Source organism: Pleurodeles waltl, chromosome 6, assembly GCF_031143425.1.
Source record: "Pleurodeles waltl isolate 20211129_DDA chromosome 6, aPleWal1.hap1.20221129, whole genome shotgun sequence".
NCBI lineage: Eukaryota > Metazoa > Chordata > Amphibia > Caudata > Salamandridae > Pleurodeles > Pleurodeles waltl.
The window spans coordinates 124245309-124265483 of record NC_090445.1 but is presented as its reverse complement, the minus strand read 5'-3'; the positions used below and the strand labels follow the sequence as shown (position 1 = coordinate 124265483).

Genomic DNA, 20175 nt, shown 5'->3' with positions numbered 1-20175 from the left:
GGTCTGAGCAGATGGTGCCCTTGTCTGTGTCTGCCCTTAGATGGGGACACCCGGGAAGTGAGATGACCTGCTCAATTGACTAAAATAGGGAAGAAAGCAGGAAATGAGAAATGAAAAGCTGCAGTAATGGATTCAGGGAAGTGCAGTGATGTGACGTTCTGTAGAGATGAATGTTGGGAAATGATGTCTGCTTGCATGTCAACGTCTTTTAAAGATGGGTTTTTAGTGTTGGGAGAAAATCAGTGATGTCACTTCTAACAGAAATGGGTGGTGGGAAATAAAGTGATGTCACTTCCTATAGAAATGGATGCGGTAAAATGTGGATATGGCTTCCTCTTGAGATGGATGCTGGGAACTTTGAGGGGAATTTGATTAATAACCGAAAAAAATGGTTGGTACCCTAAGATGGCTGCTACTTACTGCTTTCAAGGCATAATCTGTAAATTTTTGCTCGAAATTCAAATTTCACCTGCATAAAATTTTCAATGTTTCAGGTCTCAGCTGAGTTTGATTGTGAAATAGAATACTAGTGAATTTGGAGTTTCCAGAAAGACCAGTGCCTCCGAAAGACTGCACTTCTGTGGCAGATTTAGTTAAAAGTCAAACTAGTGTTTGACAGGTGACTCGGTGTCACTGGCTTCACAAAGTCTCCGGCCTACTCTGAAGTCTTGATTTCCTTGTCTCATACTGATGTGTGTGAAGTCAACATTGACCCAAGAGTCTATATAAACTTATTTATTCTCAGTGTTGTTTTGAATTGTGTTTCATTTGTTGTTTTTTGGGATGTTCAGTGTGAATTTGTTTTTTAGCTATACTACTCATGATCTGTAGGGTTTAATTGTAAGACAGAAAGATAACGCTATTAGAGATAAACTAAATCTATGTAGATGCAATTACAATAAAGATAAGCTTAGACTATACAGCTATATTACTACAATAAACTAAAACCTGTGATATAGAGATAGGAGAGTGATGCTAAACGTAATACTATACAAGTATAACTGCAATAAAAACAAGCATTGGCAAAGCCAAAACATCTGGTATTAGTTGCTAGCCTTTTGGCTTTGTCAAGGCTTGTTTTCTTGTTGTTGGGGCCTGCTGGTGCCTCAGCAAAATAAAAACAAATTGGTTAAGAAGGAAAAATATTTTTGTTCTCATATAGTACACCTAGAATTCCTTGGAACTGTAGGGAGTGACACAGTGGGGAAAGAGCAGAATGCCGCCGCTCACAGTAAAGATAGCCAATGGCTGAAGTGACTGCCCCATTGCCCCAGGCTGTATGCTTTAGTGGGCACACAGAAATGTGAATGACACAACAACAGACCAATGGATGAAGAAGACTGGCTGAAAACCCCTATAAGTATATTACATACATAATGTCACCAATTTTATTTTTGAATTTTATCAATAGCTCTTGGCTAGTGCCAGACCTAATAGGTGTAGACTACATAGGTATATGTTGCTAAAATTAATAATACACTATGCAGACATATCTAAAGTATGGTTAAACTTAAGACTGTAGACTGTAAATATAACTACAATACATTGAAATATAGACTATGTATAGAACTATAGCACTACAGTAAGGTTAAAGAGTCTATGGAGATAGAAGACACAGAAGATATGCCAACAATAAAGATAAACACAGACTATGTAGGTATACATACAATAGGTTTGGCCGTGTAATTATAACTACAATGCAGTTAAACATATGACTATGTAGGTACTGATGACGATAAAGTTATTCTTAGACCAAATAGACACAAATACAATAGGTGTAAACTTAGAGTGTGTGGAAAGAATGACAATAAAGTAACATTTAAACTACATTGATAGAACTACAATAGATTTATCTTAGATAACATAAATCTAACTATCATATAATTACACTTCGGCTACATTGATATAACTACAATATGGTCACACTCGGACTACATAGATTAAATACTGTTAAATTTAGACTATGTAGATATCACTCAAATTAGATTAAACTTGAACTATGAAGCTATAACTGTAATCAAAGTGATACCTCAACTGTTAGAACAGTGGTTACCAACCTGTGGTCAGGGGACTCCTGGTGGTCCGCGAAGCCTCCTCAGGGGGTCCGCGACTGCTTAGAAAATTAAATAATATTAACAGATTAGGTCCCCAACTTTCAGTAATGACTCAGTGGGGGGTGTATGGATTCTAATAAAGATTCAGTGGGGGTCTCCGGCTCCAGTAATGATAAAGTGGGGATCCACAGAAGTCAAAAGGTTGGGAACCACTGTGTTAGAATAGAAATACAACATAGTGGAATGCTGACTAGATATCTATATGTACAACATGGTTAAACATGGCTATAACTGCAATTCAGTTAAACTTAAGAGTATGGATATATAACTACAATAAAGTTAAACTTTGACTGTGCAGAGAGACAGATAATAAAGTTAAAACATAGACCATGCTGATATAATTATTACTAAGTTGTACAGAATACGGGAATATAACTACAGTAATCTTAAACATAGGTTGTAGATATCCCTCGAGTAAAGTGACAGTGGCCCGGTGGCACAGGTGAGCACACACCGCTTCTGATGCTTTGTTCTATCTTGGCAAGGGCTGTGTTTAATGTCATGTCTTAAAGTTTGTTTTCCTGATCGATTTGGTTGATATGAAAAGCTCTTTTGTCAGCCTGGGAAGGCGCTGCCCGATACTACCAGCTTATTGTATTTGAGTTATGTACTTTCACTGACGGGCCCCACGTTTCACGCACATACGTCTTGGTACTTTGCAGGAAAAATGTGCTCAAGTAACAATCAGCAGTGAATCTAGATGGTGTGTTTCACTCAAAGGTAAAACAAGTACAGTACACCTGGCCAAACTCACAAAGACGTTTCTGTGACCAGGTTTGACTTTTGTTGACTTGCTTATGACTTAATACGAGTAAGTTAACCCTACTTATAAAAGAAGGCTTTGTGAATCTGGCCTGGTGTTTTTATTCAACACAAAGCGTGTCCCAGAGGAATTTAAGCGGATAACCCTTGTGAGGTCATCTTTCAGCGGCCCTCAAAACCACACCTAAGCTGCACAAAGTGCTTTGTAACACTGTTTTAGGCAGTCGTGGCTCACGGGGATTCCTGGGGGTGGGGCGACGCACAGGGTGGGAGGGAGGGGTTATATGTGGGGGACGGGGTCGCATAATAATTGAAAATGAAATAACATTTTAAAAAACTTACCTTGGCTCCTGCGCCGCGCTGCTCCTCACTACTCTGAAGGCTGCAGGCACAGGCTCCCAGCCTGCCCTGCGGCCAATCCAGATGCTGCTCACAGCAGCGTCAGGATTGGCTGGGAGCACCCTGGCTGAGCGCTCCCAGGCAGACTGGGAACCTGTGCAGGCTCTCTCCAGCCTGGCAACAGCTTTGCCGGGCTGGAGATAGTCTAATGCGCATGTATGTTTGGCCGGCCGGAGACGGACGGCCAAACATACATGCGCAGTGAGGGGAGTGCACAGTATACTCCCCTCTGCTCCTCACCCCTGTGGCCCCGCGGTTGCTGCTGGCGGGTGGATGCTCCTCTGCCCATATGGAGGAGCCGCCCCTTGTTTTAGTACTATGAAAAATATTCGAGTTAAAATGGGTCCGCCTACCCTCTGCAGGGATACCATCTGATCACTTCTGTAGCTTTTCCTTTTGAGTAAACAACCATATAGAATTATAGTTTCACTTTGTTATGCGTGTTGGCCTATTGTAGGCCCCCGTGATCTGTATACCAGTGTTGCATAAATCCTGAGTATTTTATGTAATTTGTGTTTATCTTTTGCTTTTTCGTGTCAGTTTTGCCCACAAGAGACTGGTTCAAGCAGAAAATGTCTTGTGGGAACTGTGAATCTGCAGTACAATGCGGCCACTTGTGCTGTACTAGCAAAACTGCCTGTGTGACTTTACAAGCTGTACAGAATGTACCTTGAGCAGGTATCTCGAGTGACCTTTGCACGTGAGGAAATATCTAGTATACACTTTTCATATAGACAACCGCTCTAGCGTATTTAGTGTCATTTTACCAAAAATTAACTGTATTTCACATAGAAAAAATACACATTTTTGGATACCTCAAGTCTAAAGGCACTAGCTGCCAAAAAAGGCTGTTCTCGATAAGGGTCATTTTGAAGTCACGGTCTCCCAGAAAAGAAGCCTACACACCTCCCCTCTGATATCTCTTCATACTGTCCCTCAATTTTAAATATAAAAATATTTTACTAAAATAAGTTCTGAGAAAAGAAAGCCTCCATACAACATTATGGCTCCTGATAATTATAAAGACAAATCACACCGCATATAACACAGCTCTATAAATGTGTACATATGAGAAAGATATAGAGAGATCTTGGAATTTGAGTAATGTCATTTCCTTCCCTGGTGCAAACAACCTGCCTACAAATTCATAATAGACAGTTAGATTGGGGTTACCAGATAGAGTAACTTTGTTAGGTTGAGTTTACCAGACACTGTAAGTTGCCTGGTTGCCAGAGACATAATGTGCGGTTACCAAGAACATAGAGGGGCTTGAAGCCCGTCCACTACTTACCATTGGTTAGTTTTATTGTCACTCTAATTTGCTTGCCTCTTATTTGATGGCTTGCCTTGTCCATCTTGAGTCTGTCTTGCCCCTGGAGCATAGCCTCCTTAGTTGTGTCCTTCCACTTCTCACTTTTAGGTAATTATTTTTTTCTTTTGTATATGCAGTTTGGTAGCCCCTCACCGTAAATGCATGACTAAAGACCACAGGCTAATGCATGCTTGTGAAGTGTAATCCTGGTATCTGCAGGGTCCCACATCATTTGACGTACACTCTTTTTAAACCGACTCTTGGATAGCTTATGGCATGCTTTCATAAAAATGAAATTCATAGTGAAAGGGTATAATTATTGTTCCCAGAAATGTGCTGTAAACTGGTTCATAAGACATTGGGGAGCAGACTGACACTTATGTGCTGGTGGTCTGTTTGCCATCAAAATTACTTATTGCGTGATGCTTCTCCCACTTCTCTCCATCAAGCCTCATCTCCATGCTCTTGACAATCCCTTTTTGCTGTCCCGCCCCTTCCTCCCTGGCTGCTGCCCACTCTTGCGTTCATTGCTCTTCACTTCCCCCCCTCCTGATGGCTCCCAAGCCCCTCACTCTGGTGTTGTTTAAATAAAAGAAAATATAGCCAGACCCTAAAGGAAGGTGATTGTGCCAGTGTTCATGAGAAACTACTTTTATTGCATTTTCAGGACAGTAAAAGTAGTGCAAACAAAGTCATGGCTCTGCCCTCCAGCATTGCACTTTGCCACAAGCCACTCAGACAGCGTGTCGCTGCGCATGCTGCACATATAGCACTTAGAAGTGAAGTGAGAGCCAGTGTGCTTCCGGTGATGGTTAACGCTTCCAGTTGTTGTTCCGGTTGTACAACATAGGCGTTTTTGCTGAGGATGTGCACCATAAACAATAGTTTCAAAGGCCAGATCTATTGGCTTGGCCAGTGCTTCTTTTTATGTAGCACTTCATACCACGTCTTCCATTTCTACTCGTTGTACGATACTTTGCCTTTACTCCATTTTATAGTTCTCGATTTGTAAGCCTCGGAAGAATGGAAAGCTAGCTCAGCCAGCATTAAAATGGTAGTCTGCAGATCACCACATATTTCAGTAGCGAGTGTTTAATACTGTGTCAGCCTCTTTTTCCATTCAAGTCCCTTTTGGGCAGCCTGGCACTGGCATGTGGACCAGCTTTAAAGGGCCATTCTCTTGGTGAGGCCATGACGGGGGCCTAGAAAGCAGGACACACACTTTCCCTTGCAAACTGGCCTATCTGGGAGAGGCAGACTGTGTGAAAGTCCAGCCCAGCGCTGAGTCTTGGTAACTTTACATTGAAAGAACCATATGCAATAGTACAAGTCATCCAGCAATTATAATAAAAAGTGAATAATTATAACAGGTCTCTCCGCAACCATCCATGCAACTCAATTTTACAACTCTGGTAGACAATCTGCCACAATATAATCGAGCAGGAAGCAAGGAATATATTTTGGAATCTAAATTCCATATGTTAGAAGTTTCTGCTTCGCCACAGACTGTCACTGGCCCAGTGACAGGGGCTTGCACTAGGTCCCCGTTAAGTAAAAAGGAGTGTGATGAAGCCCATTTACCCTTCCCTCATTGGTCTGAGATCTGCGTTACCCTTATAGTATATGGGATCATGTATGCATTCCCTGATCATAGCGCTAAGATCCCCCTTCATCGTTTTTCTTCCCTTTGCTTCCAGGATGTCACAAATATATCCCCAGAGTGCCCTCAGTGGGGATGGGGTTAAGTAGGTTCCAACCCCTTCAGTCACTGTCGACTGATATGGCGCAGCACCAGGGTAGCTGAAGAAATTTGCATCATCTGTAGGACTACATTGATGGCTGCTTGCATTCTTCTCAACCTACCAGCGCTTAATTTGTGCCGGAGTTTTCCGGTGCTTACCACCGGCGCTTATTTCCTAACACTTGCAGATATTATTTTTTTTCAATAGAGGACGTCCATAGTGGGTTTAACAAGTTATTTACATTAAACGAAATAAGAATAACAGCACGTCCAGGGCAACCTATGTCATTCTTACTGCTCTGCGTGGCCTGGAACAGTCCACGTAGGCACCCCTGGTACTGGCACTTGGCAGTGACAATGGGTGATGCAAGGTGCAGTCGCCTCCTGAGAAATATCTTCGGCCTTGGCACTTTTGCAACACATTAAGCACAGCTGCCTCTTTAAGTGCCACCAGAACCTCCAAAGCTGCGGGGGGACAGCTCTGCGTGACTTCACGCAGACTGTACCCATATTGCAATCTAAGGATTAAGAATAAAGGTTAACCCAATTAGTAAAGGTCGGGGTGTCCAGCCAACAGCTACTTAGTTGTACGTCATCAAACTGTACACACGTGTGTTCAAACTGTGCCGCGGATCCCTAACCATACACCTTCCAGGATTATTACCACGTATTTAATAAAATCCAGACACCCAAAGCTCACACAGGCTCAGGAAGACATTTAGACATGGATATGAAAAGGTTCAGGCCTCCAGGACCTGGTGCTGCCAGGTGGTAACCTGGCAGCACTGGGAGGGGGGGCCCAGGCATTAGCTGTCCCAGCAGCAGGGTGGTGGCCCCACAGCACCAGCCCCAGTAGGGGTGGTCCTGGACAACAAGGATGGGTGGTACACTAACACCAGGAATGATGGGCGAGCAGCACCAGGAACAGGTCCTCAGGAGAGGAAGCCCACTAGCAAAGGGTGCGGAGGTACCGCAGCGCCACGGGGATCATGTGGCAGCACCAACTGGCACCAGAATGTGCGGCCCAGCAGTGCTCGGAGTGATGTAGCGTCACCAGTAGGGGTAGCCCAACAGCACCAGGGATGATCCAGCAGCACCAGCAGGGGTAGCCCAACAGCACCAGGAATGATCCAGCAGCACCAGGAGGGGTGGTCCTTCAGCACCTGCCTACAAGCACTAGGAGGATAGGCCACCTGCAGGCAGGGTCGCACAGAAGCACCAGGAGGGGTGGTCCTTCAGCACCTGCCTACAAGCACTAGGACGGATAGGCCCCCTGCAGGCAGGGTCGCACAGCAGCACCAGGAGGGATGGTCGTTCAGCACCTGCCTACAAGCACTAGGAGGATAGGCCCCCTGCAGGCAGGGTCGCACAGCAGCACCAGGAGGGGTGGCCCTCCAGCACCTGCCTACAAGCACTAGGAGGATAGGCCCCCTGCAGGCAGGGTCGCACAGCAGCACCAGGAGGGGTGGTCCTTCAGCACCTGCCTACAAGCACTAGGAGGATAGGCCCCCTGCAGGCAGGGTCGCACAGCAGCACCAGGAGGGGTGGCCCTCCAGCACCTGCCTACAAGCACTAGGAGGATAGGCCCCCTGCAGGCAGGGTCGCACAGCAGCACCAGGAGGGATGGTCGTTCAGCACCTGCCTACAAGCACTAGGAGGATAGGCCCCCTGCAGGAAGGGTCGCACAGCAGCACCAGGAGGGATGGTCGTTCAGCACCTGCCTACAAACACTAGGAGGATAGGCCCCCTGCAGGCAGGGTCGCACAGCAGCACCAGGAGGGGTGGCCCTCCAGCACCTGCCTACAAGCACTAGGATAGGCCCCCTGCAGGCAGGGTCGCACAGCAGCACCAGGAGGGATGGTCGTTCAGCACCTGCCTACAAGCGCTAGGACGGATAGGCCACCTGCAGGCAGGGTCGCACAGCAGCACCAGGAGGGATGGTCGTTCAGCACCTGCCTACAAGCGCTAGGAGGAATAGGCCCCCTGCAGGCAGGGGCGCACAGCAGCACCAGGAGGGGTGGTCTAGAAGCACCTGCCTACAAGCACTAGGAGGGATAGGCCACCTGCAGGCAGGGTCGGGGGGTGGTCCTTCAGCACCTGCCTACATGCACTAGGACGGATAGGCCACCTGAAGGCAGGGTCGCACAGGAGGGATAGGCCACCTGCAGGCAGGGTCGCACAGGAGGGATAGGCCACCTGAAGGCAGGGTCGCACAGGAGGGATAGGCCACCTGCAGGCAGGGTCGTGGCAGCTCCAGGAGGGGTGGTCCTTCAGCACCTGCCTACAAGCACTAGGAGGAATAGGCCACCTGCAGGCAGGGTCGGGGGGTGGTCCTTCAGCACCTGCCTGCAAGCACTAGGAGGGATAGGCCACCTGCAGGCAGGGTCGCACAGCAGCACCAGGAGGGGTGGTCCTTAAGCACCTGCCTACAAGCACTAGGACGGATAGGCCACCTGAAGGCAGGGTCGCACAGGAGGGATAGGCCACCTGCAGGCAGGGTCGCACAGGAGGGATAGGCCACCTGCAGGCAGGGTCGCAGCAGCACCAGGAGGGGGGGGGGGGTGGGTTCCGAAGCACAAAGTGTGGTGACCTGGCAGTACCAGTAGCAGTTGGTGAGTAGCGGTAGCAGGCGGGTATTGAACGCAGTTCAATACGTTTTGGCAGTGTGGTGTAGACGGTGCAAAGGTTAAAAATACCTTTTGTTGGAAAACAAAAACGTTATTATATGTGCACAACGGTCTATTAAAATATGAGGGTGATATTACTTCAAACCAGTGTTGATGAAAGAGTCAACATGTTTCTGTCAGTCTAAAAACCTGCTATTGTAAGATGTGTGGTATTCTTCAGGAGCAAAACCTGTTCATTTGTCACTCTGCAACAGAAGTCAGTGACTATTAAAAGTGATAATAAAAACGTAAATGGCAGAACCAGTGTGTCACAATGAATGTGGGCCTAATCACCTTTGTTGCCATCTGGGGAAGAGCTCAAGATTCAAAAGAAAGACATGGAAATTAGTTTGCAAACTCATTTCCATCACAAAAGCAGCCAGATGTGTACCCCGGCCAAATGGTGCCCAAGCCAGCCATGCTCAAGCATGAGAGGAGAGTATGTCATATTCATTACATCGATATTTCAAGGGTATTTCAAGGATATATCTATATATCATCATAGACCTAATGCATTTCTTTTGTGGTTTAGCATCAGGGAAATTACAGGGTAATCCAAGAGCAGCAGCTGAAATCCCCGACAAGCCCGAATTGACGTCTATATTGTCTGAATGGTGAGAATAAATGCTCACTTAGACACACCTTTGGTGAACGCAGTGTGTAAATTGTTGTGCGTCAGGCAATATACTCCCTAATGTATTCTCTGACTGCAGCTTGGTCTGATTTAAGTAGGTCACAGACTGGATGGTATCTTCCGGATTTACCTTCATTATAAACATCAGAGCATCATGATGCAGTAACAGTCCACAAACCAACTACTTCTCCAATCAGTTGTTGACTGTATCCTTGACTTTGCCCCCTTTAAGCAACTATTCTGCCTGTTGGCTGTGTTTGTACTACACAATACAACAGTCATACGTACAATCCACGACTCTGAAGCTAGTGAGAAAACAAGCTAACTTTCTTAATAGGTTTTGAGAAAGTTGAACAATTTGCATAAAGTGTTTTTTCTAGATGCCTTGAATGACTTAAAGCCCAGAACATTGGGCGAGAGGCAAACAAATATGTAAGCAAAATAAAAACCTCTCTGCTGTCTTAGTTGTGACAAAAAAAGCAGTAACTAAACTGAAGAAGGGCCATCTTGATGTTAACTAACATGGAGGGTCGACACAATAGAGCTAGTAGACAAGTAGAGTCAATCATAAGGCCCAACTAAAGTTTTTGTGCCTGAGGTTGTCTCAACTTCTGTTGCCAGAACAATCAGTGAGATGAAAGGTCAGTAGCAGGGAAGACCTATAATTGGGATCCAGATGTCCATTGCAGGCCACAAAGGAAAAAAATCCATGCCAGATTTTCAAGCTATCCACATAAGGCAAAATTTCACGCAATGAAACTAAATGGAACTCATTGTTCTAGATCATTGCAGAGTTATTGTCAATTAAACTCTACTTGCGCCTTTCTACCGAGGCGTATAAGCGTTGATATTTAGCAGTGTAAGTTCTGGTACCCTGAGAAACCATACTGCCCATAATTATACTATTTACACGTTGGCACTTCAACTTTTATACACTTTACTTGCAATGCTGATGCACTTAGGGTTGTCACTTTTGGTCTTTCCGGGCTTATATTCGTTTCAGCTCTTAAACTTATTATAGAATTTAAAAAAGAAAATGAAACAAAAGTGTGTTGATACATTTTAAATACTGTGTAGTGAGGGCTGCTGGTTGATGCTGTGCTGTATCTTATTTTTATTAATCAGTGGATTATTTCATCGCAAACAGAAAAAAACAAAAATTCATTCACAGAGCATACAAATATCATGTTAACCAGACAACAAGAAATAAGAAAAAAGTGAATGTCTTGGTTGGTCTGACTACCGACCAGATTTTATCCTGTGAGTTGATATTGGCACATTTTCTTAAAATGTTATGCACACACTGTAAGAAAATGGCTCCCTGCTGCAATTACCTACCACTTTTTGCCTGATATTGATGCTGAGTTGACTAAGAAGTGTGCTGGGACCCTGCTAATCAGGCCCCAGCACCAGTGTTTTTTCACTAAAAATGAACCATTGTTTCCACAATTGGCACACCCCTAGCACACAGATAAGTCCCTTGTAAAAGGTACCAGTGGTACCAAGGGCCCTATGACCAGGGAAGGTCCCTAAGGGCTGTACCATGTGTTGTGCCACCCTAAGGGACCCCTCACCTAACACATGCACACTGCCATTGCAGATTGCGTGTGTTGGTGCGGAGAAAAAGGCTAAGTTGACATGGCATCCCCCTCAGGATGCCATGCACACAAAATACTGCCTGTGGCATAGGTAAGTCCCCCCTCTAGGAGGCCTTAAAGCCCTAAGGCAGGGAGCACTATACCACAGGTGAGGGCATAGCTGCATGAGCAATTTTCCCATACAGTGTCTAAGTCTATTCTTAGAGATTGCAAGTACAGTGTGGTCATATCAAGTATATGGTCTGGGAGTTTGTCAAAACGAACTCCACAGTTCCATAATGGCTACACTGAACACTGGGAAGTTTGGTATCAAACTTCTTAGAATAATAAACCCACACTGATGCCAGTGCTGGATTTATTAAAAAATGCACACAGAGAGCATCTTAGAGATGCCCCCTGTATTTTACCCAATCCTTCAGTGCAGGACTGACTGGCCTGTGCCAGCCTGCTACTGAGACAAGTTTCTGGCCCCCTGTGGTGAGAGCCTTTGTGCTCTCTGGGGCCAGAAACAAAGCTTGCACTGGGTGGAGGTGCTTCACACCTCCCCCTGCAGGAACTGTAACACCTAGCAGTGCGCCTCAAAGGCTCATGCTTAGTGTTAAAATGCCCCAGGGCACTCCAGCTAGGGGAGATTCCCGTCCCCCGGCCACAGCCCCCACTTTTGGCAGCAAGTCCGGAGGAGATAATGAGAAAAACAAGGAGGAGTCACCCTCCTGTCAGGACAGCCCCTAAGGCAGTGGTTCCCAAACTGGGAGCCACGGCTCCCCGGTGCGCCATCAAAACTAGCCAGGGGCGCCCCACACAGTTTGGGCTATTGGCCTGGAGTTAAGTCTTTGAGTGTGTGTTGTCATTTATTGCCTGTGTGTGTATACAACAACTGCTTAACACTACCCTCTGATAAGCCTAGTGCTCGACCACACTAGCACAAAATAGAGCATTAGTATTATCTACTTTTGCCACTATCATCCTCTCAGGAGAACCCTTGGACTCTGTGCAAGCTATCTCTCACTTTGAGATAGTATATGCAGAGACAACTTCCAACACACACCTTTTAAAATCATTATGTACATGTCTTTAACAGAACCTCTGAATCAAACTTCTCCCCCACCAATCACGGCTTGCGTACAGCACTTTAGTTTTCCGCCCTGGTAAGGAAGCAGTCAATGGCATGACCACACTAAAAATCTATTTGACCTCAGTGATGTGAGAGGGAAGCATGACTTCTTTTACTCACAACTTGGGCCTGGCCTGGCGGGCATTTTGAGCCCCTCTTGGAAAGACAGCAGCCATTGGCACTCTGATAACGTTTTTGCCAGTGCGGAATCAATCAATGCCTGAACATTTGTGTTTAACTAGCCCATTCTTTCACTGCGGCCCATCCTGTTTTTAAATTGTTAATATTAACTGTTCTTATGAGCTCTACTTTTAATAAATCTTGATTTTATATGAATTGTAACTATTTTAAAGAATCATACAATAAAGTTATCTGTCTATCTAGCTAGCTATCTTAACCACTTTTGTGCATTAGAAAACAATTTGGCTCTCAATGTTGCAAAATTATACAGGAGAGTGAATTTGTAATCTCAAGCAATTTGTTTATGAAACACTCAATACAATCTACTTGAATTAACTATCTCCATTCCCTGAGTCAATGAATGGTCGGGTTCTTCATAAGGTTCAAACAATTATAATTTCAATCAACGTCTGCTTCAGGACAACCATTTTTATTGTATCTATAAAGATTTCCTTTGGTTAAAGCTAACCCATTTATTTATAGTTTTTGATAGAGGGCAATTAACCACAAAGGGTGTTAGTTATACCGCTTTATAAGTAGAAGCCTAACCTGGAACACGTTATCAGCTAATCATTTTCATGATAAAGATCACATTGCCGACAGATTAATGTGGCAAAACATAAAAATAGTAAATTTTTATATGAATAGTTTCAGAGCAATTATTAATATACTCATGGCGGCAACGTGAAAACAGATTGTATGCATCCACTCATTATGATATAGGGAAAATCATAGATGTTTTCACATCTGTAAGAGGAGGAACGGTTTAATATTTTTCTATAAGTTCAGTTGGTAACTGGCATGCTTCTGTTTTTTTCTCTGACATGTATATTGAGATTTACAGATTTTTAAAGAGTGAAACAAATGAATTGGGCCGATATCCCGATCTTAAGAAGAAGTGTGGGTCTTCGAGTTTCCCTGTTCACTTTTGAGAGATATCTTTAAATTTGTTCGTTGAGAGGAGGAGAAATTCAGGTTTTTGACGACTGAGTTTGAGTTATATTTGGTCCACCCAGGCACCAATGGTAGACAGGGAAGTAACAAAGGAACAGATGTATTCAAATTTGTCACAAGCTAGTTACTGCACCAGGAAAATGCATTATTTTAGGGAGGCATTTATGATCTCAAGCAAGAGAGGAGAGTATGCCTCTGCATGCTGCTCTGGAAGAGAGGGTCGAAAAGGGTCAGCGGAACAGAGAGAAGTTTCAGTTTACTTTCTGGCCAGTACAAACTGTACAAATAAAAACAAATAAAAACAAAATACATGTAAACAATATACAATAAAATCATCATCTTAACTAGTTGTACTCATGATCGTTAAGATTTGACTCCTCATTTAAATGACTTTAAATTCCTAACTCAAGAACACCATTTGGCGACTTAGCAAGGATTAAACCTAGTGTTAGAGAAAAGTCTCTCCTCATTTTCATTTTCCAATCGGGCAATTATTTCACAATGTATTTAAAAGCATTTAAAAGCAAAGAAAGGACACAAAAGCATGCATTTACATACAGATTTGTTTTGTTAAATGATTAATTCAAAATTAGAGAATAAATCATGTATCTCTAAATATAAGATGTCCTAAAAATATAGAATTAAAAATACTATCTTCATACATATAAATTTGGAAAAATACCTTCATCTTGGCAAAACTTGTACAGAATGTAGTACACACCACATTTGTAGACAAAAGTAATTGGTATGTTTCATTTGGTATACTGTTAAGAAAGTGGCCTTCTTCTGGCAATCAAAGGCGGTGTAGCTTGCTATGTATTTAAAGGACTGAAAGAAAGAAGGTTGACAAATGTCAGTCATGGCAAACAGGTTTATTGGTGATAATGGCTCCATGTCAAGATACATACCAACTGTGTATTTATATTGTTCTACATTGTGTTAGGTAACTGGAAAATCCACCGAGTCACAAGAAAGTGACATCCTACTATGTATAACTCTGGTTTCACTGCAGCCTCTTCAATGGAGTTGCCATGGCCACTTCAGACGGATTATCAGAAACCTTGAAGCGTGCTTGTTCTCTGTCTGGCAGACAACATACCGACTTATATCATCATTTCCATTATAGCAACCGAAACATGTCAATTTGTTTTTCTCTACAAAGGTGTAGAGCTGTTTTCAGTTGTCTGCAGTTAGTAATCTACGGCATTATTAAGAAATTGCTTTAGTTGACGGCTTATTCCCACAGTTTCACCAGTTGGAAATGTTGTAAATATGCAAGACTGCTGGCCAGTTCGGGATCCAGCCAGGATCTGAGAGCTGCAGGTCAGACAAGATGTCAGCAGAGAGCACTGAAAGCACTGAGCCATCTTGGCGCCTTGTACACTGAGGGGAGATATGTCTATGTATGTAATGCGTTGGTGCATTTCATCTCTAGTTCACGATTGAAACCATGAACAGAAACATTTTCCTAAAGACTTTACCTCTATAAATACTGTACCTTGTAGCCTCTTTTAAGTAATAGCAAGTTTCCACTGCAAAACAAAAGATGACCTAACACATTTATGGAATTTCTAGTGATTTGGCAGAGACACCTCCATTCCCATAAACCACGAATGGGTCCTGTGAATTCGTGTATATTGAGATAGTTTTAAAACAAATTCACAGAGTTTTTTATTGATCTTGAAACCTGTTACAGCGTTTTATTTCTTTCTTGTAAGGTTTTATTGTTTTTATTGTGAGTTTTATAAAAAAAAAAAAGTTAATTGGTAACACATAAAAACGATTTTTAAAATCCACAGATTCCCAATTTTTCTGAGAAGAGACACTGGTTGCCCGAAAGAGGCAGCCTGCATTACCCACTACATTCATTAGGAGGGTTCCGCACCCTCTATAGAGTTATGTAGTCTCGGTCTGCATTAGTCAGGCATAAATGGTGCTCTTGGTGGCAAATTAGGATCTATTTCCAGTAAAAGGAGAGCTTTACTTTGAGAAATTGCTACATTTAGCTAGAAAGTGTAAAATAAAAAATATATATATTGAGGTGTAGGTAGGTATAAGCAAAAACAATTTAAAAACAAAATCTACCACACAGAAGGCAAAGAGAGTTGGGGAAGGGTAATGTCAATCAGTGACTAAGTAGGGGCTATATGAGCTGCAAACAGTATGGAAATCAGAAGATTTGATGGGCATGGTGATGCCTATCTCTGGAAGCCAGGTGTCTGCTCTGCTAACAACTGCTTCTTTGGTTAATCTTTTTGTTTGTGTATCATCAAAGAGTTTGACAATTTTTCTCTTTCTTTCCTTAGAGCGGTTGGACATTCCTCCTTTTCCCCATACCCTTGCTTGGCTGAAATTGTCATGGCAGACAACTCTTACAGCTGGTGGAAGCTGACCTTCATGCGCAAAAAGAAATCCACACCCAAAGTGCTGTACGAGATCCCAGCCGACTACTCTAGCAACGACAGGCAGGAGACGGCACAGACTGCAGGGGCTACACGGCCAGAAGGTCCTAGCGACAGCGAGTTCAACGCCCGGCTGGAGAAAATTGTGGACAAAAACACCAAAGGGAAGCACGTCAAGGTGTCAAACTCAGGACGTTTCAAGGAGAAGAAGAAGGTCCGGGCCACACTGGCTGAGAACCCGGCCCTCTTTGGGGAAGGTGGCGACAGTGGAAGTGGGGACCAATGAACCACTTTGTGCTCCAACACATGACCAATGGAGAGCAGGATGAGACTGAGCGAGAATCCTGGCTCTCAGTGGCACCTGTCCGACAATGAAGTAATGCCCAACCCTAGCCAAGGGAAGCCTGGGCAATGTTTCTGCAAACTATACCCTGGCCGTTACTTGAGGGTGGGATTGGGGAAAAACTGCAAAAAAAAGAGCTTTATTTTGTAGAGTGAATAGTATTTAAGTGATCTTCAAACCCAGGGGTGGATCAGAGAGAAGCCGACAGATCCCACTCTTGGATTTTATGGGCCAGACAAGAGGCCTACTATAGGTACTTTTCAATGTTGCTTAATCTTGACATGCATCGGAGGGCAGAGAGGACTCCATTGCCTGATAAAGTTATATGAAGGGTTGGGATGGATGCTCAGGATAGAACTTTCATGTCACACTGTGGAAGAGAAGGGACAGATCTTAACATAGGGACATCAGATAAAGACCACCAATGCCATCAAATCTGCCCGATTCTCTGGACACCACAACACCATAGGATCTTACATCCATTAAGTGGGTCAATAGTGCATGCACTATCGGAGGGGTAGAAAGGAGACGTTAGATGAAGGATAATTCCCCGTTAGTCATAGAAGAGAAAATCCAGACCCCCAGTGAGGGCAACAATTCAACATGCTCCAGGCATGACAGGACCCTGGGTGGTGATAGTGACTATCGGGTGGGCCGCATGGAATACTCAGGGTGAGGGAAACTGAGGTTGTCTCTAGTCAGGTCTGAGACGACACACTACATTGCCACTGCTCACCTCTCCTTACCTTCTCATCCGGAAAAGTCAGACCCTACCATTATGTCTGACTCAAGGGATCCTCTTGTATGATAAAACCCCCGTCTTAGACAACAAACCTCATCAGAGCCATCCAGATGGAACGGTAGAGACAACAAATGTGGAAGACAAACACCCATTTACCCAGAAGGCATAAATCAGTGTACTTCCTTAGTGACTTATGGAAACACCAAGAAAGGACCGAGACGTCCACTCGCATAAACTTAACAGTTTCCCACAGACCTGTGCACACCATGATCGGCTTTCGCTCCTCCTTTCCCAATGTAGAGAACCATGCCACTATAAAGAACGCTGGATCTTAGGGCTTCAACTGCAACCCTGTTATATTTCCCTCCACTCCTTCCCATCACACAGTTTCTCATTTTAGTGCACCCTGTTTCTCCAGGGCTTATTACTGGACACATGAATTTTGCTGCTTGGGTTACACTGCCTTTAAATGTTCTACATCTACACTAAATTTTGGATGCAATGTTTAGTCCAAAGGGAGTGGACAACATCTTGTACAATATTTGTGTGAGCCATGACAAAATATTGAGAGTAGATGAATAAAAAGGCACGTCTTATTAGTCACAATGCGTTCGTACACAAAGGGGGTCCGCTCCCACTCAGATTTTAACAAGTATCCTTTCTAATATCCTAAAAAGAAGATCTATTTTTTAACAAGTTAGTAAATGTTCTCATTGTAAATAAACAACGTCAAGATTTTGGATTTCTATTTGTCACTGACCATAAAAATGTAATTGTTATCGGTATAGTTATTGACGTCATATACTGAAACATTTCTGGCATGGTTATTACGGTTGTTGCTGTCACCATTAATGTTGGTTTTACAGGCACCAGGAAGACCATTATTGACATGATCATTTTTGGAGTCACTGCTCCAAACTTGAATTGATTTCGCCATTTCTTCTGGCATGATTTTCGGCATTATTGGTACTGTGACTGTTGGTTAATCATTTGTGATCTCATTGTTGGTATAAATGTCCCCAACGTTATTGGAGTCATCATTGATGTGATTATTTGCTTCATTATTAGCACAAAAGTTAGCATCTATGTTGACATCATCACCAGTGCTGCTATTGGAGTACCTGATGCGTCCATTACTGATGCCACTATCTGTGTCACCCGTGTCCTTGAATATCCATTACGAACACTAGTACCTTTGTTATTCTCCACTTCATTATCAGTCATTTTTTAGTCTCGGCGTTGGAATTATGAGGTCATTAGCAATGAGCGGCATTATTCTTGCTACCAGCAGTAACGCGGATTTTCACAGACATACATAGCCGCCGAGTTCGTCTCACCCACAGACTCTTTATGTAATAATATACCCCATTCAATAGAATACCCATTCGTTTGCAGGTTACAGCTATATGCAAGTCCACACTGGAGTTGTAGACAGAGGAATGAAGGTGTATGCAGAATTCTGTGCGGAGAGTCCGGGCGACAGGAACATCCAATATTCGCCAGAACCTGTGCATACAGATTCTGCAATTACACCTCTCGGAATGGGGAATAACTTTTCAACTTCAGATTTACTGGGCGGAATTGTGCATGTAAGTGCATGAATGAGGTGTCTCTGGATGAGTTGTAACACACGTTTACGTCCTTTTCTGAGCAGGTAGTAAATGTATGTGAAGGTTCCTGCCCCACAGTGCCTAATTTGTGCTTGTTGTTTCCGGTGCTGAGCACCGGTACTTGTTTTCGAGGGCCGGCGCTTATTCTTCTGCCTCAAGCATTCACTGCGAGCAAAAGACACACATGGGAAAGACGGAGGAAGACAAAAACGAAAAAGTGTCACAATGGGAGAAAGTAGAAAGCTGCAAGAGTGAGCTGAAGGGGCATGGAGTGGCTGTAAATGGATTGAAGAGGCCCGAGATGGCTTCAGGATTACACTGCCTCAGTATTTCGTGCTCGCACATTTAAATACAGCAGCTGTGTGCTTCAGAGGAGGGCTTTGGGCACCGGCATGCTGTTATTTACAAGTTAAGCACTGCTGCCCCATCGCTGACATAGAGGTGATGGGAGTGCAGAGGATGGGGGGAAGGTTCCCATGAAAGGGTGAGCATTATATAGTCCCAATGCACTTTGGCAGAGGGTCAGGCGTTGGCCAGGGCAAAGTGCCTTTCCAGTCTGTAAAATCAGGTCAGCTGTTCAGCAGTAAATCCAGAATCAGGTGTACCAGCCAACTGATAATTGTGCAGAGCAAAAGTGCACGCAGGAGGCTTGCCCCACACAACTTGTAATAGGGGCCAAAGTGTAATTATGCTGCTCCCTTGAAATACCTCCGGAACCATATATACCTTTTTCTTGAGCAAAGGTATACATAAACACCTTGGGGAAGCAGAAAATACCAACCATAAAACATCTGCTTTACATGTATAGATCTCTCCGTAATCACCACGATAAAACGCAAGGCCCACCACGACGCTCCAACACGGTTACGTGCCATGATTATTGGGTACCCTAGTCGGCAGTGCTTAATTTGTAAATAAAACCGTGCTGGTGCCCATAGCCCTCCTTTTAAACAAGTGGCTGCTGCAATTCAATGTTCGAGCATGGACTATTAATCCGGAAGCGCCTGGGTCCTCTTCTATCTATTTACAGCAACTCCCTGCCCCTTCATCTCACTCTTACAGCTTTCTGCTTTCTCCCATTGTGACGCTTTTTCGTTTTTCTCTTCCTCTGTCTTTCCCATGTGTGTCTTTTGCTCGCATAAAATTCTTAAGGCAGAAAAATTAGTGCCGGCCCTCAAAAATAAGTGCCGGTGCTCTGCACCGGAAACAGCTAGCACAAATTAAGCACTGCTAGTCGGCCATGTCTTTTGCTCTAGGCATGGCCTGCATGGTCATAAGCGGTGGTGGCCTGGGTAGACCGGCGCACAGGGTTCTCAAACCAAGCCTTTCACCTTCCCATACGCCGGCAGGAAGTAGTTTATGAACCACAGGCAGGGGCCGCCCGGACATCAAAGGGGGCGCGAGGCTGCTGCGCGGGAGCGCGCCTGGGACAAGAAAGGCCACATTGTAGTGCCCGCCGCTGCCTACAAAGAGAGCGAGGTTCCCAGCTCTGGCGCGGAGCTGCTTGCGGCTTCTCGAGAACCTCCGCCCTACCAATTCAAAGGCAAAATAAACAGAATTGGAACAATCAGTCTCTGCGGTTCCTGGAACGCACCTGTAGTGGT

The 20175-nt window shown here is 44.3% G+C and overlaps 1 protein-coding gene across 1 annotated transcript in view; it reads left to right on the top strand.

Moving 5' to 3' along the window:
• PRR15L (proline rich 15 like) overlaps positions 1-17699 on the top strand; it is a 42387-nt gene extending 24688 nt beyond the window's left edge. The window contains exon 2 of the mRNA XM_069237523.1: positions 15781-17699. Within this exon, the coding sequence (XP_069093624.1) occupies positions 15833-16162 (330 nt within the window). The 5' untranslated portion in view covers positions 15781-15832 and the 3' untranslated portion in view covers positions 16163-17699. The remainder of the gene's footprint in view (positions 1-15780) is intronic.
• Positions 17700-20175: the final 2476 nt, after the last annotated feature.